This window comes from Schistocerca americana, chromosome X, assembly GCF_021461395.2.
Source record: "Schistocerca americana isolate TAMUIC-IGC-003095 chromosome X, iqSchAmer2.1, whole genome shotgun sequence".
In the NCBI taxonomy this organism is placed as follows: Eukaryota; Metazoa; Arthropoda; class Insecta; order Orthoptera; family Acrididae; genus Schistocerca; species Schistocerca americana.
Genome location: NC_060130.1, coordinates 547,276,471 through 547,301,795, shown reverse-complemented (window position 1 = coordinate 547,301,795; position 25,325 = coordinate 547,276,471). Strand labels below are relative to the sequence as shown.

The 25,325-nt window shown below is 43.2% G+C and overlaps 1 protein-coding gene across 1 annotated transcript in view; it reads left to right on the top strand.

Annotated features, from left to right (window-relative positions):
* Window positions 1-25,325, top strand: part of LOC124555667 (regucalcin-like) — a 161,553-nt gene that overhangs the window by 113,369 nt on the left and 22,859 nt on the right. The window contains exon 4 of the mRNA XM_047129655.1: window positions 24,530-24,751. Within this exon, the coding sequence (XP_046985611.1) occupies window positions 24,530-24,751 (222 nt within the window). The remainder of the gene's footprint in view (window positions 1-24,529; window positions 24,752-25,325) is intronic.

The window sequence follows — 25,325 nt, the reverse complement described above, 5'->3', positions numbered from 1 at the left end:
TGATGAACACTAACCTGTTGATGCTACTTACTGATATGCTTGATGCTAGTACTGTAGAGCAATGAGTCGCATGTCAACACAAGCACCGAAGTCAACATTACGTTCCTTCAATTGGGCCAACTGGTGGTGAATCGAGGAAGTACAGTACATACTGACGAAACTAAAATGAGCTCTAACATGGAAATTAAGCGTTTCCGGACACATGTCCACATAACATCTTTTCTTTATTTGTGTGTGAGGAATGTTTCCTGAAAGTTTGGCCGTACCTTTTTGTAGCACCCTGTTTATTCTTTTGTACATTCTTGGTATGCTTTGAGGAAAATAAATCACATTCTTAAAATATATTCTTTTTTGTTTTTTTCCGCGTCTACCACTCTTAGGTCAACTCTTAATATTATAACTATCATTACTCTGTGATCTTAACATCTCCTGAAAGCATTAAAGAATCGTGATTTTTTTAAAGTGTTGAAACGTAGAACTGACTGCCAATACCACAATTAAGTCAACGCATGGGGTGTTGAAAACATCATTTTCGTCACACATTTCCAGCCATTTGAGAGGAAGTACCCCTGTGTGGCGTGTGCAGACCAACCAGGTGAAAGGAAGCACATCTGTGGGGGTCGGTGGGATGTGTGTTGACCAGTCAGGTCAAAGAAGAATTCATCGACCTTTTATCAAATCAGTAGTGGATCTGAGGGGTCCCGACTTATTTCAACTGCATGTGTTGTATGCTGTGATGTTAAGATCACTTGAGATTTCACATGATAGCCAGCACATGTAGGATTCTGGGAACGTGTAGCACGTGACCTCTGCCATTTCCAAAGACATATAGGAGCCATGTCCAACATTATATCACGGTCTATGGAGGTTGTAGTGCTGATTACAGTTGTCCGGCATCGAACTTGTCACTGTTCGGTGTAATATGTTATTTCACCATGTAGCATTTCCCTGCCATAGTTTTTGACTTCCTTCCCCATCCTTCCCTAATCCGATGAGATCGAAGACCTCGCAGTTTGGTCTCCTCCCCTCTCACCCTCCCCCCAAATTAACCCTAACCCTAATCAAATGGTTCAATTGGCTCTGAGCACTATGGTCATCAGTCCCCTAGAACTTAGAACTACTTAAACCTAACTAACCTAAGGACATCATATACATGCCAGAGGCAGGATTCGAACCTGCGACCGTAGCGGTCGCGTGGTTCCAGACTGAAGCGCCCAGAACCGCTTGGCCACAACGGCCGGCTAACCCTAATCCCATCAGAATGTGTCTTTCTCATTTTCAGGCTCCACCAGCAAACAAATCAACAAGAATGGTAAGATCTATTCTCTGCCCAATAGGAGTCGCAGGAACGACAAATTTTTGTCCAAACTGCACCATCTTGTGCCGAGGATAGGCTCGTCTTTTCAGCGTCAGCGTCAACCCTCTGCCTTAGTTAATACGTTTGACCCGTGTAGATTGCATATTAGTACCCCTCTACTGACAGACTTGAACAAGTGTTGAACTCCTCTGCGACATGAGGCATATTCCGTATCAAACTTTTTACAGTTCAGCTTTCAGCTGCCTGCAATGTCGTAGACGGAGAGACATTACACTTGTCACACATTTCTTCAATTTAGAAAAGGGAATTAGCATCGGAAAAAGCAATATGAGTTAGGCATGGAGAAATTAAAGGAGAGTGTAACATATACACATGAGTCAGAGCAACAGTATAATCGTCTATCAGTCCATTTATTTTGAGGCATTAGAAATAAGCAGTTTCTCTTCACATGCTATCAGGTTCCAGATGCTGATAAGCTAAGTCTACTGACGCTGTTTCACAGCTTAGTTTGCATGTCAAATACTGTAATTATGGGGTAACTGCTGCAGATCATAGTATGTTTTAAATAATGTGTAAAATTAAACGTGATAGGATATTGAAATATATTTGGCTCAAAAATGTTTCCGACTAATCAGGAAATTGATCACTAGAAACTACATACATGTTACAGAAATAATCATTGTATCAAAATGTTCCCTAACTGTTCCATAATCTCTAACAAAATACCCCTCCTCGCCAAACTGCAACAAAATGCCAGCTAAATTTAAAACTCATATTTGAAACCAAAATAATTTTGTGGTGAAATATTATTTTCTTATACATCATACATCTGGCAGAGTACATCCTCTTTCACTGATACAATATTTTACAAGTAATTGTTTCTTATACACTGTAAAATGAAACTGTATGCCATGCACACATATAGGAGAAACAAAAAAAAAAAAAAAAACTTTGGTATCCCATCCGTGAATTCAGCATGTAAGCAGTTAATATTTATATGTGAATCATGTACAGATATATGATCTTATACAGTGCTCTAAATCGTTCACATGTACATTGTACTCATGTAGATAACACACAACATTGTTGAAGCAGCTTTAACTTACAGCTGTCAGCTTATCAGTCTAACACAACTGATACGCACCACCTAGGTCACATAAGTTCGGAACACTTAAATGGCACAGATAGATGGATGAGTCTCCAGATCCTACCTCGAGTATTGCATTCCCATACACATCTATGGTGTTGATTTTAATGCTAAGTAGGACTCTGTCTGGGGAGGGGCATGAGATTGGTCATACACTGTTGTCATCTGAGCATTGATGTCTAGCATTGCACGACATACCTCATCCCACTCACCCTATGTAAACTGCACTTTAAATCATGTTCAAGATTCTGGATTTCTATTATTGGTTTAATTCACTGTCTGCTTTTATACACGTTTCCATCTGTTGGCAGCCACATTATATGTCGTGACAAACAGAAGTAAACTACTTAACTGTCATTTGATGTACCATTGTGTGTCCTGCTCAGACACATCTGGTAGCCTGTATGTGCACTGCTGTGGCTTGACAAGTGATGGTGCTTATGATAGAAGCCATATCAGTAGCATGTCCTGCTCCGATACCTCAGTGGGGAGTAACACCCTTGAAATAAGAACAAAAGATCATAAATATTTAAAGCAGCACATAGAATATGAGAGGGCACATGTAAAGGTGTATAATTGTATGACTGTAACAATTATTATGATGTGTGGGTTAGTACTTACATGCAAATTTTTGCTTCTTATTTTGTCTGGGGGCGTTAGATGCCAGAGCTCAAAGCTGGCGTGAGGTTGAGCAGATACATTTGGTAGGCTGTCTGTGAACTGCTGTGGCTCTACAAGTGGCTGTTTATCTGACAAATGTGTGTCCTGCTCCAACATGGCACCTAGTGTCACACCAGAAGGCTGCTGCTGCTGTGCTGTTGAAAAGAAGAAAAAACCAATGAATAGTGAGAGGAGATGGTTAATAATAATTATAATAATCAGTATTAACATTCATTCCTATTATTCTTGTTTCTATTCCACTCAGCTGACCTCTGCTCACACTTCATGATCCTTCCACTACATCAATTGAACACGAGTGACTCAGTTGGCAGGTGACTGCAGCACTTTGTCGAATGGTGGTGGTAAGCAACTGCAGTGCCACCAACTGTCTGATGTGACAGTCCGCCATCTTGTCAGCCACAGTCCACCACAGTCCGTCATCTTCTCTCCCATCTTGTCCACAATCTGGTGTGATGTCATTGTATGCTACCATCTGATCTTTCTTCCGCGTAATGTTAGTGTCGTAAAAAACTTAAAAAACGGATTTTAATTGTTTGAAAATAACCATATTTTTCTCTTTTTTAATACAATTTCCAGCAGGATAATACCCGATGTGAAACTTTTTGGTTATTGATCTTTTCTCGTATACAGCCTCAAATTATGGCAATCCAGACATATCTAATCGTTTTTCAATGATGACGTAGTTCAGCTATTTTAAACTTTTATGTTTATTACTCTTTCCTGTTTAAATTCCTTCTATGGCTTCCTACGACAGCAATTTAAATGTATCTGAATAGCCTTCGAAGATCACGTGACTCACAGTTAAAACACTTCACCAACTCCAGCAAAATATCACATGAACTTTTTTTCTGAAAAGCAGTCGTAATGTGGGTATCGTAAGTGTAATCATATTGTGCCAACCATTACTGGCTGTTGAGGTAACACGGTTCCAGCAGGATAACATTTTTCCACCATTGTCTTGTGAGGCTATAGCCGACAGCCTTGTTTTAATGCTGCATATGAGGGTCTATACTTTTTACTGGGCACTATGGTCATGTAAGATGTTTAGTGCGTCACAGAGTGTTAAACAGTCTAAAGAAATTCAATGTAAGACGTCATTATGCAGTAAATCACGCGGCAGAGTACGACAAATATGTCGACGACGAACAAAAGTCAATAATCCTTGAATTGAAAGCCAATTTTTCAAACGAAGTAAGTTACTACTTAACAGTAAGTTTTGTTTGTAACATGGTGGTAGTGGAAAGAATAAGACAAAATTACTGCGTTTCAACAATTACCATTTCAGTTTTGAGTGCTAGTATTACTGATATCATTTGATACAAAACACTTCATAATATTTGCAGGACGTTGATCATCTTATAAGAGTCTCTTCTATGAGAATTATCTATAAAATTTCTCATTAAATAGCTGTGCACTGGAAGCCACTTACTGAAGATGTATTACGCCTTGTAACAGCGGTTGATGAGCTGTGCCCACAACTGGTTCCGCAGCTACAGTCACTTTCTCGAACCGAATTGAAGAATTAGCAGAACATCTGAAGGCTCAGCTGACAATGAATATCAAAGACAGTGTTGCATTTTCTTTGTTTTTGGATGACTCTCTTTACTTGTCAGACATAGCACAGCTGGTAATTTTTGTTAGGACAGAATAACGAAATACGGGAAGTTCGCGAGGAGATGTTGGATCTCACCCCATTGAAGGACACAACAGCAGGTCAATACATGTTAGATGCACTAGAAGTGGTTATAGAGAAGTTTGGTCTGCCGTGGGAATTGCTAACTTTCGCAGTTCCCGCCATAACTGGCGAAACTAGTGGCTTAATAGGGCGCGTCCAGAGAAAACGGAATAATCATGATCTCCTGATTATCTCTATACACTGCCTGATTCTTCAACAACATTTGTGTTCCAAAAGCGTAAAACTGAATGAAAAATGAACTTGGTTGTGAAAATCGCTAATTCTATTCGACAAAACGTCTTCAATCATCGCTTGTTCAAAGAGTTTCTGGAAGATGTCGGTTGTGAATATGGAGATATACCTTTTTACTGTGAGGATCGAGGGCTCAGTCGTTCTAAAGTTCTGGAGCGCTTCATGTAACTGCGGCCAAGAAATATAGTTGTTGGTGGAAATAAAGGGAGGAAGTGTTCCTGAACTGTTGGATGATAGATGGATTTGTGATTTAGCCTTTTTAACTGATGTGAGAGTGGATCTCCGCGACTTGCGTGTATTACTTCACGGGAAGGATATTCTCATCATCCATTTCTGTGACATAATAAAGTAATTCATGATGAACTGTCGCTCTGGGAAAGGAAGCTGGAGTCTAGAAACGTCTCTTACCTTCCGAAACTGTCAGAACTAACAAACGTTGCCAGTGCTGCAGATTTTGGAGAGTATACGCTGATCAGCCATAATATTATGACCACCGAGTTACTATCGATATAGGCCCGTCCTGGTGATAGTAGCGTCACCTGGCGTGGAGTGACTACTAGTCAGACACAGGCATTGTGCATGTAGTATCAGTGAGCTAGCTGTCTGTGTGTAGAATGAGGAAGGCGCGCGATCTATCTGAGTCTGACCCAGGGCAAATTGTGATGGTCCGGAGGCTAGGCACCAGCGTTTCGGAAACTGCACAATTTGTTGCGTGTTCGAACAGTGTTGTGCTGAGTGTCTTCAACACGTGGCGAAACCAAGGTGAAAGCACGTCCATACCTGTTGGGGTTTGGCGGCCATCCATCATTATAGATGTCGGATGTCGTAGCCTGGACAGACTTGTAAAACAGGACAGGCGGCGAACTGTGTCGTAACTAACATCAGACTTTAACGCTGGGCAGAGTACATGCGTGTCTGAACACACAGTGCACCGAACACACCCACCAATGGACTTCCCCAGCCGACGACCGATGCATGTGCTAATGTTAACACCACGACATCGGCAACTGCGACTGAAATCGGCACGTGACCATCGGCACTGGACGTTGACGGAATGGCAAAGCACTGCATCGTCTGATGATTCCCCATACCTTCTTCGTGATGCCGATGGGAGGGCGCGAATCCGTTGTCTCGCTTCTCCTTGACACCTATACTGCGGGACGGAGCTGGCAGCTACCGGCCTCTGTGGCCGAGCGGTTCTAGGCGCTTCAGTCTGGAACCGCGCGACCAAAAAATGGCTCCGAGCACTATGGAACTTAACATCTGAGGTCATCAGTCCCCTAGAACTTAGAACTACTTAAACCTAACTAACCTAAAGACATCACACACATCCATGCCCGAGGCAGGAATCGAACCTGCGACCGTAGGAGTAGCGTAGTTCCGGACTGAAGCGCCTAGAACCGCCCGGCCACCGCGACCGGCCTCGCGACCGCTACGGTGGCAGGTTCAAATCCTGCCTCGGGCATGGATGTGTGTGATGTCCTTAGGTTAGTTAGGTTTAAGTAGTTCTAAGATCTAGGGGACTGATGACCTCAGATGTTAAGTCCCATAGTGCTCAGAGCCATCTGAACCAAGCTGGCAGCGGCTCCATTATGCTCTGGGGAACGTTCACGTGGGCGTCTATCGGTCCAGTGGAGCTCGTATAAGACACCATGACGCCCAAGGAGTATCGTACACTGCTTGCAGACCACGTACGACGATCATGTTTACCGACAGCAGTGGCATTTTTCAAACAGATAATGCGCACTGTCGCAAGAGCAGGAGTGTGACGGTGTGGTTCGAGGAACAGAGCTGCGAGTTTTATTTGATGTGCTGGGCCCCAAACTCGCCATATCTGAACCTCATAAAACACATCTGGGATGTGATTAAAGATGGCGTCCGAGCTCTTCTGCCCCCTTCCGGAATTTACGGGAATTAGGTCATTTGTGTGTGCAGATGTGGTGCCAACTCCTTCCAGCGACCTACCAAGCCCTCATTGCTTCCATGCCACGACACCTCGCCGCTGTTATCCTTGACAATGCTGGACATACCGACCATTAGGCAGGCGATCACGATGAGATTTTCACTCTGCAGTGGAGTGTGCGCTGATATGAAACTTCCTGGCAGATTAAAACTGTGTGCCGGACCGAGACTTGAACTCGGGACCCTTGCCTTTCGCGGGCAAGTGCTCTCCCAACTGAGCTACCCAAGCACGACTCACGCCCCGTCCTCACAGCTTTACTTCTGCCAGTATCTCGTCTCCTACCTTTCAAACTTTACAGAAGCTCTCCTGCGAACCTTGCAGAACTAGCACTGCTCAAAGAAAGGATATTGCGGAGACATGGCTTAGCCACAGCCTGGGGGATGTTTCCAGAATGAGATTTTCACTCTGCAGCAGAGTGTGCGCTGATATGAAATTTCCTGGCAGGTTAAAACTGTGTGGCTAAGCCATGTCTCCGCAATATCCTTTCTTTCAGGAGTGCTAGTTCTGCAAGGTTCGCAGGAGAGCTTCTGTAAAGTTTGGAAGGCAGGAGACGAGATACTGGCAGAAGTAAAGCTGTGAGGAAGGGGTGTGAGTCGTGCTTGGGTAGCTCAGTTGGTGCCGGCACGGTAGCTCAGCGTGTTCGGTCAGAGGGTAATGTGCCCTCTGTAATAAAAAAAAAAACCGAGTTAACAGATCAACAACGAACTTAAATGGATGCCTTACGACGTCCGCCCCGAGCAGATACAACGAACTAAAGCGAACAAAATTTAAAAAAAAAGTTGGTAGAGCACTTGCCCGCGAAAGGCAAGGGTCCCGAGTTCGAGTCTCGGTCCGGCACACAGTTTTAATCTGCCAGGAAGGTGATCACGATTTTCTGCCTGAACAGTGAACAGATCTTTCAAGTAAATTGCCTCACTGAATTTGAAACAAGATTCACTGATATTTCGCACTCGGAAACAGATTGAGGAATTTTGGTACTCCGTACTCTGTGGGTGTCGATTCTGTAAGCCATCATAGATCTTCAGTGAGATTCAGAATTGAAAGACAGATATCGGAGCAGAAAGACTTTAAGTGACTTTTTCAAACATTTGTCATAGAAGCGTTATCCGAAACTTCGTAGTTATGCAGCACGGATGCTTAGTGTGTCCAGATCAGTGAACAATTGTGAGAGCTATTTTTCGCTATTGAAGTTGTGTAAAACAAGACTTAGATTCTCCATATGAGATTATCATCTGTTTTGAGACTAAGCTGTGCTGTTAGCCATTCTCGGCATTGAACCTCTTACGCAAAGTAAAGTCAATAAATGTAGAAAGCAGCAACAGAAATCTGAGGTGGATCAAGTCGGTATATTTTCTTTGTTTGTTCCTAGTCTCTCATTCCAGTTTGCCATCATCCATTAAATTCCGAATTTAGTCCGTATTTACATTCATTTTGTGCTTGTTTATGTAGTGGCAATGTGTTTTTGGATTCGGAAATCTGTTTGGCATTAAGTTTAATGTAATAAGAGTCTTCATTAAATGTTGAGTATGTTTAATTAGAATAGTGGGCTTTCACCGTTCCTTTGGTATACATATCTCTAATTGCTCCCCAGAATGTAGATTTACTTGTGACTAAACAGTTTCAAATGCTTTCTTCTACACACATCAAGAAACGTTTTGCATCACCTCGGTTTTGAGAGTTCTGGAACCTGTACACAAAATTGGAATAGAGACCAACATAAACATCATTTACTCCCTTTTATTGCTCATGAAAACCACACATTTCGTGTTGTACCACCATACAGCGAGTCCTTCAGAGGTGACGCTCCAGAATGCTGTACACACTGGTACCTCTAATACCCAGTAGCACGTCCTCTTGCACTGATGCATGCCTGCATTCGTCGTGGCATAGTATTCACAAGTGCATCAAGGCACTATTGGTCCAGATTGTCCCACTCCTCAACAGCGATTCGGCGTAGATCCCCCAGAGTGGTTGGTGGATCACGTCGTGCATAAAAAGCAATTTTAAATCTATCCCAGAATTGTTAGATAGGGTTCACGTCTGGAAATCATGCTGGCCACTCTAATCGAGCGATGTCATTATCCTGAAGGATATCATTCACAAGATGTGCACGATGGGGGCGCGAATTGTCGTCCATGAAGACGAAGTCCTCGCCAATATGCTGCCGATATGGTTCCACTATCGGTTGGAGGGTGGCATTCACGTATCGTCCAGCCATTACGGCGCCTTCCATTACCACCAGCGGCATACGTCGGCCCCACATGATGTCATCCCAAAACAGCAGGGAACGTCCACCTTGCTGCACTCGTTGGACAGTGTGTCTAAGGCGTTCAGACTAACCGGGCTGCTTTCAAACACGTCTCCGACGATTGTCTGGTTGAAGGCATATGCGACACTCATCGGAGAAGAGAACGCGATGCCAATCCTAAGCGGTCCATTCGGCACGTTGTTGGGCCCATCTGTACCGCTCTGCATGGTGTCGTGTTTGCAAAGATGGACCTCGCCATGGGCGTCGGGAGTGAAGTTGCGCATCATGCATCCTATTGCGCACAGTCTGAGTCGTAACACGACGTCCTGTGGCTGCACGAAAAGCATTATTCAACATGGTGGCGTTGTTGTCAGGGTTCCACCGAGCCACAATCCGTAGGTGGCGGTCATCCACTGCAGTAGTAGCCCTTGAGCGGCGTGAGCGAGGCATGTCATCGACAGTTCCTGTCTCTATGTATCTACTCCATGTCCGAACAACATCGCTTTGGTTCTCTCCGAGACGCCTGGACACTTCCATTGTTGAGAGCCCTTCTTGGCTCAAAGTTACAATGCGGACGCGGTCGGACCGCGGTATTGACCGTCTAGGCGTGGTTGAACTACAGACGACACGAGCCGTGTACCTCCTTCCTGGTTGAATGACTGGAACTGATCGGCTGTCGGACCCCCTCCGTCTAATAGGCGCTGCTCCTGCATGGTTGTTTACATCTTTGGGCTGGTTTAGTGACATCTCTGAACAGTCAAAGGGACTGCATCTGTGATACAATATTCACAGTCAACGACTATCTTCAGGAGTTCTGGGAACCGGGGTGATGCAAAACTTTTTTGATGTGTGTATTTACGACACCACAGTCTTCCACAAAAGGAGAAGAAACCAGCTTTGTGTGACGGCGCCGCTTGTCTGTCTGTGTCAAACAAACAGTCAAGTGCTCCACGCTCCCGTTCGCAGAGCTCCAACGGAGTCGGAGCAAAAAGCGGACTCATGCTGCCCCGTTGAGCTGTACCTAGAACGGCCGTGACGTACAAGGTGGCTATAATTAAACTTTCGCTACTTAAGCCAGTGTAGACGGAAAACTACTTACCTTATGGCTAACCACATCTTATAGTAACGACGTTGAGACTGCATTGCAGGATTTGTGTTGTAAATAGTTTTAGTGTCATGACTTGCCGTTTGGCGTCGTTACTGGGACGATGACGTAGGGTTGATACATAAGAATCAGCATGCATTATTGCTGCAGACAGTCAGTATTGGTCTGGACAAGATAATCAGGCGTTTACTTGTAAATCTGTTTCATCAATCCAACGGCAATAGTGCTGTTGGTCTTCGCGGTTTTCCACGCATTAAAGGAACATGGGGAAGTCCTCTTTTCACACTGTGGTTGAACAACATGATTAGGATGTTCGAACTGGTCAGTAGTTCCAAACTGTGTGGCTACCATGATCATCAGATTTGAACCCTTGTGATTTGTGGCTGTGGGGTTATCTGAATGACAGTGTATATCAACGGGCCACCAACAGTCGTTGGGAGTTGAAGATGAGCATACCGAGTGAACTAGTCACGCCGGCCAGAGTGGCCTATGCGGTTCTAGGCGCTACAATCTGGAACCGCGCGACCGCTGCGGTCGCAGGTTCGAATCCTGCCTCGGGCATGGATGTGTGTGATGTCCTTAGGTTAGTTAGGTTTAAGTAGTTCTAAGTTCTAGGGGACTGATGACCTCAGAAGTTAAGTCCCATAGTGCTCAGAGCCATTTGAACTAGTCAGCATCCCACCTGAGATGTTTCGGGCTGCAATAGAGCAATCTCTAGTGTGGGTCTAGGCTGCCATGGATGCAGATGGTCGTCGCACTGAGTAAAGTTTGTAACCTGGAACGTAAATATGGTATGCAATTAACAAATGTTACCCTCTCGTATGAAAACTGAAATAGGTTTTTTTAATAGTTTATTCGTACTTTTTTTAGTATCCGCATCTGCTTACAAATGTTTCCACAAAGTTTCATTGGCCTATGCTCACTTGATTTTCATTGACGCCCTTTCAAGTTTAGTTACAGCCACACTGTATCTACTTTACCGTTTGTAAAAAGTAAAACAATCAGAAGAAATGGTCTACAACGCGCCCAGATAAGAGGACGTGTAGAAGAGCGGAATCATAATAAGTGATTTAATTGACGGAGCGGTGGCGTGCACATAGGCCCAGCAGTGCCCTCTTTTGTTGACTGGACAGATCAGTCTTATGCAACGCTCAGTCGGTGCAGAGCCGTCATACGAAGTAGAAACATGTAACTGCGTACCGCTATGCCTCGCCGATACCACAGGATGAAATATCGGCTTATGAGCGCGATCAGAGGTGCAGAATGATTGGTCTCCGCGAGGCGGCTCTGTCCTTCCGTGACGTTGCGGCTCGTACAGGGCCAGGTGCTCCAACAGTGAGGCTTATATGGAAACAGAGTAGAGAAGAAGGCCGTACACAGCGCCGGCAGGATACTGGAAGCACAATGTGACCACTGCGCGAGATGACGTCATCTTGTCCGCTTGGCCGTAACAGACAGAACAACTCTGTACACAGTGTTGGTGCGTCGTCGGAGCACTGCGACGGTTGCGGACAAGTCTGCATCGATGGCACACATGCTATTGGGCCGGCTTCCATAGACCTGAAGCCACCAACGCTGTAGACTGCAATGGGCACGTGAACGCCGACACTGACGTGGTGAGTGGCAAAATGTAGTCGTTTCGGAAGAGTCCCTCTTCAACTTCTCCTACAGTGATTGCCGCATACACGTTCTACGCGACTGTGGTGAATGCAACTGGGCAGACTGTATTGTTGAGCAGCATAGGCGACAAAAGCGAAGTTTGATGGCTTGGGACGCCATTGCCTACAACACACAATTTCGGCCACTATGTCTTGAGAGCAATCTGAACAGCTACCATTACTATGTCAAGGAGACTTTACAGCTGGAGGCACTGTCCCTTCTGCAGGTCGTTCCACGTGCCATATTTCAGCAGGACAATGCCCAGCTGCATGTGGTAGGGAATGAGTAAGCCTTCTTTGAAGAACTTCGGGTAGCACTGCTTCTCTGGCCTGCCCGTCCGCCTGACATGTCGCCCGTGGAACATATGCGGGATATGGTCACTCGACAATTCCTCCTGCAGCCACAGGGGATGCTTTGTGGACGTGTCTACAAACTGCGTGGCAGAGTATTCCCCAGAAGAATATCCAGCCACTCTTTGATTCCATGCCACGACGTCTAGCGGCTCTTGTTGCAGCAAATGGTTCAAATGGCTCTGAGCACTATGGGACTTGACATCTGAGGTCATCAGTCCCCTATAACTTATAACTAATTAAACCTAACTAACCTGTGGACATAACACACATCCATGCCCGAGGCAGGATTCGAACCTGCGACTGTAGCGGTCGCGCGGTTCCAGACCGAAGCGCCTAGAACCGCTCGGTCACACAGGCCGGCTCTTGTTGCAGCACGTGGTGGTGCTATTCCGTACTGAATTTCCACAGTCTCAGTGCATGCACAGGTCTGTAATGCTAACCATTTGTGTAGTGTTATGTCCCTAATCTTTGGAATAAATTTCATTGTGATCACATCTTCCGGTCTTGGTGTTTCACTTTTTCCAAACCTGAGTATACTTGGAATTTTACGCATAAAGAACAGGCCAGTTTTATGATGCGTTGTTAAGCAATAACTTTGTAATCTGAAGGATCAAATTTGAGACCAACCATCCAGTTTTAAGAAGGAAGGATGGGAGAGAATGTTTAATATCCCGTCGACGACCAGGTCGTTCGTGACGGAGCACAAGCTGGAATCAGGCAAGGACAGTAAAGGATATTAGTCGGATCCATTTAATAGGAACCAGGGCGTATTTAACCTTTAAGGATTTATAGAAAATCCAAAAGACCATGGTATGAAAAGCCAGACAGGGATCTAAAACCGGTTCTTCCCGAATTAGGGTCCATTGTTTTAACCTTTCATCACCTGAGTCAGTTCCTGGTTTATGCTTCCTGCACTGCCCTTAAACGGCTACAGAAAAACTGTCGACTGGTTTAGCAACAACATGGCTACAGCCTCTTTATTGAAAGAATTATATCACTCCGCTTTCAATGAACGTATTATCAACAGGACGAGAAAGATGGCAAGTTAAACCTACAGGATCATCCGTCGCAGCTGTCCACTGCTGCCTCATCACATAATGGACGTGAAGCCGTTGCCACTGAGCTCGCTAGCTGTGGCGACGCACTGTCGCTGTTTCGTACTGGGCCACGATAAGGCATAGCAGGTGAAGCCTAACCTTAGGCCATAGACGGGCGCGCTGTTGCTGCATCGAGCTGTCTTTCTGCTGCCTTTGCATTTACTGTACTTAATTTCGTTCTCACAAGTCGTCCCTATTTCACTGCCTAAAATTTATGTTTCGTCCAGGTGGGCTACCCAATAGAGCCCATCCCCGACGAAGCACCAATTACGAGCTTCCTCACACCTACTTGGGACTTGGTTTTTGTTATTCTTAGTTCATTACACATCGGACGGACCCATAGTAGAGGAGCTACGCCCTTACTAATTTCGACGTTCCAAAATGTTCTCATGTATCAAAGGGCATTAGTATAGAAAACAGCTAGGCATCATTCATTAAAAGCGAATAATTTTCATTCATTTGTCATTTCATAGTAACAATCAGTACATCAGTTCAATTGTTTATGTGATTTTTGATGACCGTAGTGCGGAACTCTCTTGGAAAACTGTGTTCCGAAACACAGCGAAAATAATCATTTTAACCCATACTGTGCGACTATCGACCTGACCTGCAAGTATGTACATCCTACGTCGAAAAACTCATGTTAATAATTATCCGCCGCTCGCCCTGACCTGCCTATACGTATTTGAGGTTTGAAAAAATTCTGTTGTGATTATAAATCAAAATCAATTTCCATAGTTTATTTAAACTCAGCGCACTTTGCTTGGTGATGTAATGTATCAATCAAAGCATTTTTAACATTGTATCTGTAGATGTGTTGTGAGATTGTCCGCACTTTGTATCTGCACAGTGAGTGGACTAATGTGTGCAAACTTAGCTTACCACTTAGCACGCAAATGGACAAAACATCTGAACCGTCTTCCCAAGCCCAGGGTGTTAAACAGACATTCTATATAAATATGGCCCTGTAAGGCAGCTAATGTCAGGTGCGGATTGTAACAAAATTCATTAGGAATGCTGCTGTCACGTAACTAGAATGCATGAATTAATAAAAGTAAAAATTTGAGATCTACTCTAGAAATACAATACAGCTATTCCCTTTTCTTCTACATATAATTTATCAACTGGGCTTTGAGGGGTCAGGTGATACACAACAATCATATTAAATTAATTCTGACACTCAATAAAAATATTTAACTCTTGGACATATTGAATTGACGATTATTAAAATTGTTATCTCCACATATGACAAATTTTTATCACAGGAAAGAGTGATAAAAATCTTCATTAGTTCATTTACATCTACGATGTCATAGCTGGTCAATGCACTGAGCTTGGGGAGAATAAATTTACTTTTTGAACCAATGAAAAAACTCTCATGTACTCAGTATGATGGTAGGTTAGTATCCTAGCTTTTTATATTCAATGGTCAAAGTGTACGCAAGTTGGAGTGAGCAAAATCTCGAATCAATATTTACTGTGGCCTAATGTGTGATGGTACTTTACCAAGCGGCACTTGCAACGGCGTTGTCTCCATGCTGGATCTGAAATGCTAATTCCCTACTTTGGTCTTGACTGAATTCACTCAGTCTGAACTTTCCTGTGTTCCGAAGAACGTTTATTTTTCTGTAGTCGAAATAATGGCTATTGGACACTCGCTAAGGGTTGGAGCGACGTGCATAATTTCCTTGCCCGCAAAAATTCTCACTGGAATAATTAACTACCTCTTTGCTATCTGTCGCCATTATACGTGAAGCGTATCGTCAACACTTCACAGAAAGCAAAGTTCTCAACGCCCTCGCTATTTTCCACACACTTGTGTGGTCCGTCGCGAGACGAGAGAGATATCTATAAATTTTAGTTCTCAAAATGCTTTTATATATTGGGGATCTCCCCACTGTGTCGCGTCTGTGTCGCCCAGTATGGCTTCAGCCAATCGCTGTCTCATTAGAGGTGAATTTTATTTTTCTTGCCAGGTCGCAGCCTTGCTCCGTCAAAGCCGTCCAGCCACTTACCCTTGGTCCTGGCCATATTTACGTTAAAAGGAATAATGTATTGTTCTGGCTTTCTCCCTTTCTGCGCTGAAGCTCGCCGTTCTCTTGTTAAGTGGTGTTTCAGGGTGCCGTTAGCCAACTGCACGGTTCGTCTCCAAAATGCGTTTCACTTTAAGTTATTTATTCATGCCCCTGTCCATATTGGTAGATATTGTTTTGTTAGTTTGCGGTACATGAGATTACTGCAATTGCCTTTTGTTGATGTAATATAATTATTATTTTCTGAGGATCTCATACTGTATCATACTATCATTATGGATCAATCTCATGTAAGGTCTGTAAAATCTGGACGTCTTACAGTATGTACAATTTTCATGTATGAAAAAGTTTTTAAATAAACAGTTCATGAATGAAAACAATTTGTTCACTACTAAAGTGCTGAAAATGAAAGCGTTGGTACACTAATGATCCAAAACATTATGACCACCTGGCAAATAGTTTGTTTGTCCGCCTTTGGGATGAAATACATCCTTGATTCTACGTATCGAGGATCCGACAGTTCGTTGGTAGGTTTGTGGAGGTATGTCTACCATCGCTCATGTAATTCGCGTAATTACGAGTAATGGGGCTCCGATTTGCGTACGCGGTGATGGCGCCTGATAGAGACCCAGATGGGTCCCATAGGATTTACATTAGGCGAATTTGGTCGCCGAGACAGCCACTTGAATTCACTATAATGCTCCTCAAACCACTGTAGCGCGGTTTTGGCTCCGAAACACCGACAATTATATTGCTGAAAAATAACATCGCCGTCGGGGTACACATCAAACTTGAAGGGATGCAAGTAGGTCCCAGCTGTCAGTGTGTTTTCGATTACTACCACAGGTCCCATGCAAGTGCATGAGAATATATCCTATAGCATAATACTGCTCCCACGAACCTGTGTCCGTGACGCGCTGCACGTTTAGAGTCGCCGTTCATCTCGATGACGGCGTTTGTGGAGACGACCAGTTACCTGGTGTAGCAAAAATGTGGTTCACCCGAAGAGCCGACACGTTTCCATTTATCGACTGTCGAAGCCCGATGGCCCCGCGCACAGTACAGTCGTAATTAACGTTGTCGTTGGGTCAACATGTGAAAACGTAGGAGTGGTCTGCTGCGGAGCTCCATGTTCAACAATGTACGATGAAGGTGAGCAACGGAACACTTGTGCATGCACCAGCATCGTGCTCTTCCGCAGAGATGCCACAAATCACCATGTGTTCTACTTTACAGAGCAGACAAGCTTCCAAACCCCGCGTTCTGTGAAGAGTTGTGGACGTCCAACCATTTAGCGCCTAGTGGTAGTTTCATTGTCCTTCTACTTCTTTCCATAGATGCTCACGACAGTGTCACGTAAACATTCGACCAGCTTTGCCGTTTTCGAGATACTCATCCATAGACTCTGCGTAATAATAATGTGCCCTTTGTCAAAGTCGCTTATCTCAATGAATTTCTCCATTTTTAGCCCGTATCTTCGCTAGGTGTTTCCCCGTCCGTATCTGCTCCGCTTACATTCTTTTGTTACAGCGTCACGTGCCCGCAGCATCCAACGTCGCGGTGGGCAGTGGTCATAATGTTTTGGCTTATCAGTGTACATCATTTCAAAAGGCATATCACCAGCTTTTATGTGGTGCTAAATGACGGGACGTCGTTCTGATTTTCGGTGTTATTTTTAGTGATCCAGTTGTGATCGACCTTCCTTATGATGATAAAGTGCTGATTTTTGAAGCAAAATTGATGTCCGCTAGGTGAAATGACACGTTAACCACTTTGCTGGTTTCAGTACTTTCTCAAACTTCGTTGGCAATTTCTAAATTACTTTTCTGTGAACTAGTATTTATTACACAACTATAAAAGTACGGGAAAGTCATGCCGCTGTCTAAAATCGGGCGCTATTATGTACACTACTGACCATTTAAATTGCTACACCACGAAGATGACGTGCTACAGAGGCGAAATTTAACCGACAGGAAGAAGATGCTGTGATATGCAAATCATTAGCTTTTCAGAGCATTCACACAAGGTTGGCGCCGTTGGCGACACCTACAACGTGCTGATGTGAGGAAAGTTTCCAACCGATTTCTCATACACAAACAGCAGTTGACCGGCGTTGCCTGGTGAAACGTTGTTGTGATGCCTCATGTAAGGAGGAGAAATGCGTACCATCACGTTTCCGACTTTGATAAAGGTCGGATCGTAGCCTATCGCGATTGCGGTTTATCGTATCGCGACATTGCTGCTCGCGTTGGTCTAGATCCAATGACTGTTAGCCGAATATGGAATCGGTGGATCCAGCAGGGTAATACGGAACGCCGTGCTGGATCCCAACGGCCTCGTATCACTAGCAGTTGAGATGACAAGCATCTTATCCGCATGGCTGTAACGGATCGTGCAGCCACGTCTCGATCCATGAGTCAACAGATGGGGACGTTTGCAAGACAACAACCACTTGCATGAACAGTTCGACGTCGTTTGCAGCAGCATGGACTATCATCTCGGAGACCATGGCTGCGGTTACCCTTGACGCTGCATCACAGACAGGAGCACCTGCGATGGTGTACTCAACGACGAACCTGGGCGCACGAATGGCAAAAGGTCATTTTTTCGGGTGAATCCAGGTTCTGTTTGCAGCATCATGATGGCAGTATCCGTGTTTGGCGACATCGCGGTGAACGCACATTGGAAGCGTGTATTCATCATCACCATACTGGCGTATCACCCGGCGTGATAGTATGGGGTGCCATTGGTTACACGTCTCGGTCACCTCTTGTTCACATTGACGGCACTTTGAACAGTGAACGTTACATTTCAGATGTGTTACGACCCGTGGCTCTACCCTTGATTCGATCCCTGCGAAACCCTACATTTCAGCAGGATAATGCACGACCGCATGTTGCAGGTCCTGTACGGGCCTTTCTGGATTCAGAAAATGTTGGACTGCTGCCCTGGCCAGCACATTCTCCAGATCTCTCACCAACTGAAAACGTCTGGTCAATGGTGGCCGAGCAACTGGCTCGTCACAATACGGCAGTCACTACTCTTGATGAACTGTCTTATCGTGTTGAAACTGCATGGGCAGCTGTACCTCTATACGCCATCCAAGCTCTGTTTGACTCAATGCCCAGGCGTATCAAGGCCGTTATTATGGCCGGAGGTGGTTGTTCTGGGTGCTGATTTCTCAGAATCTATGCACCCAAATTGCGTGAAAATGTAATCACATGTCAGTTCTAGTATAATATATTTGTCCAGTGAATACCCGTTTATCATCTGCATTTCTTCTTGGTGTAGCAATTTTAATGGCCAGTAGTGTAATTCTAAGAATAAATTCGGATTCTACAACAGCTTCCGAACATATTATCTTATTATCCATCACACATTGTCATTCTTTTTCTTTCGCAAAAATCTTTCCATAAGTTTGTAGGAACAGTGACTGGACTCTCTTGTAGCTCGGGGGACTAAGACAGATTGGAACACATGCTCCGTGCAGACGACAGCTGCTAAAGTCACTGCTGGTAAAGCTAGTCTTCTCCTCACCTGCTACCTTAGTAGTTACGTCGGCCTGGTAATCACTTTGGATACCACACGTTACTTATCTTGTCTTCAAGTTTGCAAGCTACAATCACTTCCTCGTTCATGCGCCTTTTGTGCTCACTTTTCCGATTTTCCGGTATCGCATGCGTTGTTGTTGTTGTTGTTGTCCCCCCCTCCCCCCTCCCCCTTCCTGTCCAGGGGGCTATATTGTCATAAAACTCGCAACAGATAGCTAACCTTCTTAAGATATGCTCATTTGAAAAAGAAGTAATCACCTGTCGTGTTGAAGCTAATAGGAATTTCAGAGGCATACTTAGGCGTGAAAGAGAACGTAAAAGATGGGATATGTGTTATGGGTGCATACAAGCATTTAAGAGTGTCTGTGGAGATTACAAAACTTAATGCCTATGATTTGAGCGAGAGTGACTGAGGAAACGACGCTTATATGAGGGATTGACAAATGTAGCAAAGATCATCCTGCAAAGGGTATTGTCTATTTGCAGACATTGTCGCATGACGTATTACTGGGTATCGCAGCAGTGCCAGAAATCCTGATTTACAAGGAACTGATACTGGAACTGAAGCAGGACGACGATCAAGACGGAATGGTACCTCTGATGGGCGTCCTAGCTAATGATTAAACATCACTCCATCACTCAGGAGAGATTAGTACATGACGTCAACGTTCGTCTTCTCCATTCGTTTTCGGTGGAAAACTCCGGACAGGAATGCGTTTTGAGCAATGAAACATGAACTAGATCTTTGATCACACCAAAGTGAGTGAAGAGAAACGAACAATGGACTGTGCCTGGAAACATTTTACACTGTCACATGAAACACGTTTCTGTCTGTGTGTGAATGATATTTATAGTTTTTAGGAATCCCTCCAGAGTCCTGCATGCTAGGAGGCCCTTTTATTGTTTAAATATGTTTTAATCACAACAGAATGGTTTTTTTTTGGCGAAGACAGCTTTTATCTTGGATCAGGATTAGTATATTAATTGCTGTATAACGATGTTTTGCATTTGTCCATTAGTTTAAGGGGAGTTGGAACGCTCTATCTCGACAATGTTAAATTTAGTGACTTGGCTTCCCTGTATCTCAGGAGCCTCTGTAGCCATTGACATGAAACTTTTACAGGATATTAAACTGTATGTTCTGAGTCTACTGAAGTATAATAATTGCATTTCAGCCACTGCTTTCGGAAATACAATTTTTTAATTACACGGTTAAAATGTTGTGTACTTTTTTGTACTTTATCCTCAATAATTTTAATTATACATAGCATTATGTACATATTTTAGTTTAGTAGACTCAGGGTATGTATGTTATTACTCCCTGAAAATTTGAATACTCTACTCGAAGTGGGTTCTAAGATTTAGGGAAAAATGGGACAGAAAATGAAAATTTCCAGGAACGGCTTCTAAAGTTTCAAAAGACTGTAACTCACTTAATATATGCTTAATTTTTTATTTTTCGTCACTCAGAAGCACCCTGCACTATACTGTATATCATCCTCTTTATCTTCATCCAAGTTTTTTCTTCTTTTCCTCTTTCTGGACTGCTTAGTGGCCAACTGTGCTGCATCCTCTGATTTATCAATGCGAACCTTGTCCATCCATTCAAGTTCTCTGGTGCAGTTTGCTCCAAGATTAATTCCAATATGCTATAGCGCTTTCAGCCCACCAATGTAGCCATCATTAAAAGCAATAACAGCATCACTGTCCCCCTACTTTAGTGTCATCATTCCAACAAAAACAAGTCCATATAAGATTATTGAACGACACATTGGGATTTTGAGTCTGACCACGCAGACTCTTCTTCAGTAATTCAGGATTTGCCAGGTCTCTGTAAATAGGTTTTATAATATCCATGACTGCTGCTGGGATGGAATGTTTATGACTGTATGAAGTCTTTGAGTACTGGGCATTGCGGTAATTGCACCACGAATCAGGTCCAGGAGAGCAAAGGTGATGCACCGGTTTTTCATCAGTTGACAGGCTGTGGACGAAGGTAGCCCATACTGCCTGATTCATTTTCAACAAATCCTCAGTATTATTTCTAATGGCCATCCCATAATACTGCTTCAGTTCATCAACCATTTTGTCTGTCAGCCTGCCTCTTATGGTTTTACTGTCATAAGGATTATTGTCTCTCAAACTTTGTTTCAACTTCCTCAACTTGGTGCCCATCCTCTTCTGGACATGACCTTTATAACACAGAAATCTATAGCCTACTATATAAAAATTACCGATTTTGTTAAATCTTGAAGTGATGCACGTAAAAATTTTAACATTTTCAACCGATGTAGATTATACTTAAAGAAATAAAATAAGATACTTCCCATGACAGTTTATATGTGATATATATATATAATTTTGTTCGGAAAATTGCAAAAATTATAATGAGGTAAGAATCCAAAAATGAAAAAAAAATTCCGTTCTAACCCCCCTGAGTCCAGATCATTATATTACTAGTACAGCCTTTCAGGATGACAATTCTCACGTCCACTGTGATTAAACCGAATGGATTAACATTAGCAACATTGAGGAACAATGACACACTTGGAATGACATGCAAAGCCAGTGGAATTAAATTTAATTGGCAATCCCTTAGGTAGTCTCTAACCACACATGAAAAGTCATCAACAGTTCAAACACATTTTGGCAAATCTGCGTGAGTTATGATAAGGGTGGCTGTAGATTTATGTCTTCGACGTCGAGATACCTATCCTAATCGTATCACAACTTACTGTAGACTCAAGTCGATGTAAGATTCTATTAGGATAAAAGTGACTGCCTTTTTCTTTGGTGATCTTATCACTTACACACATTGTTTCTAGATGGAAAATTGTTTATATTTTGATCGTGATTTCCTAAATCTAGTGTAGTGTCGTAACATGGCATATTTGTCACATTTTATGAAAATCGGTGCAAGTACATTTGTTATTCTTATAGAAACCCTTCACGATGCGAACAATAGTATGAATATTGTTGTGAACGATTCATTAGCTACATTTATGACAGGCGAGTTCCTTTTCTTTCAGGCTGCATATTTTAATATCACTGTACACTGTATCTTGGCCGTATTCAGAATAACCCCCCCCCCCCCCCCCCCCTGTCAATGAAAAAGGTTTAAAGAGTGGATTAGAGAAAGATTAAGAAAGTTTAAGGAGTGGCATCAGTGCTTCAGGTGTTCTACATAGTCTCTCCATTAACAGAGTACAGCGCACAGAACGTTCCTACAACCATCTGAAACAGTTAGTAGTAAAGTTATTCTTTCGGATGTAGTTCAGCTCGCGCCTCACATTGTCTTGAGTGTCGGTTATGTCGTCAAAGCGTTGACCCTACATGTGAATTTTGTGCACTTTGTCGTTTTGTGGTAGGTTTGTACCGATAATACCAAATCTCTTCACCTGTAACGATTTTTTCCAGAAAAGAACTGTCCGCGTTTTGCATTTAAATCAAGTCGCGGCAGACGTCAACACGTCGTTGTTTTTGATCGGGAGTCAAAATGGGCGGAACAAACCCTGCACACTATGTCCTTTTCTTAAACGTATTCTGGAGAATGTTGTGAACACTTGACTCCAGTGCCATTTGTGTCACAGCAACGTTGATACACTGCAGCCTCACGTCCACTAATTAACCCTGCATGCTCACAACTCAATAGGCGAATGCATATCTGTTGTTTACATGTTTGTTGGTTCAAGCTGCCACCGTAGTTACTTCTCTGACGTCGCTTATATGCCAGGAATAAAATCAGTCTGGGTAATTTTTTGACGGACGGCGTAGGCACAGTGTGCCTAGGTACGCAATAAAACAATACGGTCCGCGTATTTAATTAACCCAGTTCACTTGAGGAAAAGGATAATAGCCTTGAAATAACGATTCGGGATCTGTTGGTCTGCCGTTAGATAGGAATTTAAACTTTTTTATGGTAAATCCTACACTATGTCAAAATGTGTCCATAATGGGAAAAAAAAACACCAGTGTCCAAAAGTGCTACAAAGCGATTTTTTATGAATTGAGATTAAAAATACGACATCCAACCTGATGACTCTTTCCAAAAAGTAATTTGATTGTTGGGCCAGAAAGCACAGGCTGTACAATCGAACACAAGAAACGCTTTGTGCAAAAATTTTTAGAGCTACGAGAAAACACAGCGAGACACTTCAGTGTTGAACCTCTTGTTAAAGGCTTCTGGCCAGATTTCTATAATGATATTTCTTTTAGAGACGTCCGGTTGAGCACTTCTACTCTAGACTTAGCTATAAACCGTGGTTGTGAACACTGATGATAATGCTATCACCTAGATACAGATGACAGGCGTACGAGACGTTTCCTAGTGCAGTCTAAGTCTGCCGAATTAGAAAGTAGCAGCCACCGACCGATGTTAACGTGAACGTGCAATGTCCATGTTACTGAAGGTGCATGTCGTACGTCACAGAAATTACTGTGGCGTTGCCTCCTAATGAAACGAACCAGCACACTTGACTGTGAGTCTGCATCTCAATATTCCTATTTAGTATCAAAGCTGTAAACACTTAATATTAGAGGAAGCAACTCTGAAATCATAAAAAGAACGGGCTATACTTTCATTACAAATTAATTTATTATTATAGTATCCCCAGCCACAGCGGGTATCGATAGCAGCGGCAACTCAGAGATGCTGCAAGTCTTTAGTCGAAAAGCCGCGGTGGCTAGCCACAAAAGTTGGGATCGGTGTGCCGTGTTGCTGCGCTGCTAACCTGGATATGAGTCGTCCAGCGGACAGCCTGACAATTGTTCCGTGCTGTAGCAAGTACATACATAGTTAATCGTCATATCGCTATGTCTACACAACCCTCGTTTGCTTTTCGACTGCCTTGGTTTCGCTATCGGTACACATCCGGTGTGCACGTCACGACTCTGGCTCTGTATGCGGTTTGCATTTTTGTATGGGGAGTGAACAGAAAAATGATGAGAATCTCCTGGGGAATAAAAATAACTAAAACGTATCTGCATCCTATCCCTGCTGCAGGTACGCCTTTCTTTTAGCACGTTAAATTGAAAATTCTTCAATCACGTGCATGTATTCAAGTAAGCAAAAATTATCATTTAATTCGAACATCAAATGTTTACCTGTGGGGTCATTGAACCTGATCATTGCCTGTTGTCGTGGCACAAGCTTTGCTGCCTCGTTAAATAGGCAACAACTGAGAAAGTCTCGTCATAAATAATTTATTTGCTCGTTATATGTGCACTATGTAAAATTATAATATGTGCTTCATTATTAATATAGCTAAGCGTCTGTGGAACGCAAACTGATTCTTTCATGTTCCCAGTATGTCTCCACTAAAGATGTCCTGATTTCTAAATTCATGTAGTTTTCAGTTATAAGAAGGACTGTTAAACAAGTAAATATTTGATGTGAACTGTCGTAATACTTATTTGTGAAGCTTAGGATTTCGTTGTCATTTTTTCAGGGACCATGGGCAAAGAGCTGGGCGTCGGTCTTGTGGATCCATACCAGGGAACTCTGTACAAACTAGACGCTGGATCTAGTAACGCAGTTGTCGTTGCTTCGCCAGTGAGCATCTCCAATGGTATCGCCTGGACAGATGACGAGAGGACTATGTACTATATTGATTCAGGAGCCTCCAATGTCGTCTCTTTCAACTACAATTTGACTGACGGAACCTTTATGGGTATGTTACGTTCTTCAGAATTCTAACAAAACTTATTTTCTAAGGAACTCATAGATATTGCGTTTTGTTTTTGAGAACAACTAGTAAATGTTCTACTCCTCACTGTAGTAGAATAAGTTGCCGTTTTACGTGGTTTAATTGCAAATGACAGGCGAGAAAGGGAATGAAAATAAGTTATTTCTATCTCTGAACACAATGACGATGCTCTCTCTGCAGCTGATGAAATCTACAGTAGGATTTTGTCGACGCACAGTAAGCCATACATACGCGACGTGCAACACTTATTGAAAGATAATAAGAGCGATATTAATACTAAACGACTGAGCTAAAAATATCTGTGGCAACTTTATGAAGTTCAGATCATGTCCGTTTCATAATTTAATATAAGTTTTTATGGTGAAGGTGAAGAGAAGGTTAGAGTTTAATGTCTTGTCATTATCGAGATAATTTGAGTGGGACTAGTGGTTCGTTGATCAACGTATGAGTAAAGAAATGGACGGTGACTGTGTTGGGGTCATCCTGAAATTCGCAAGACGTAGTTTAGGGAAAGGATGAACAATTCTCCTCACGATAA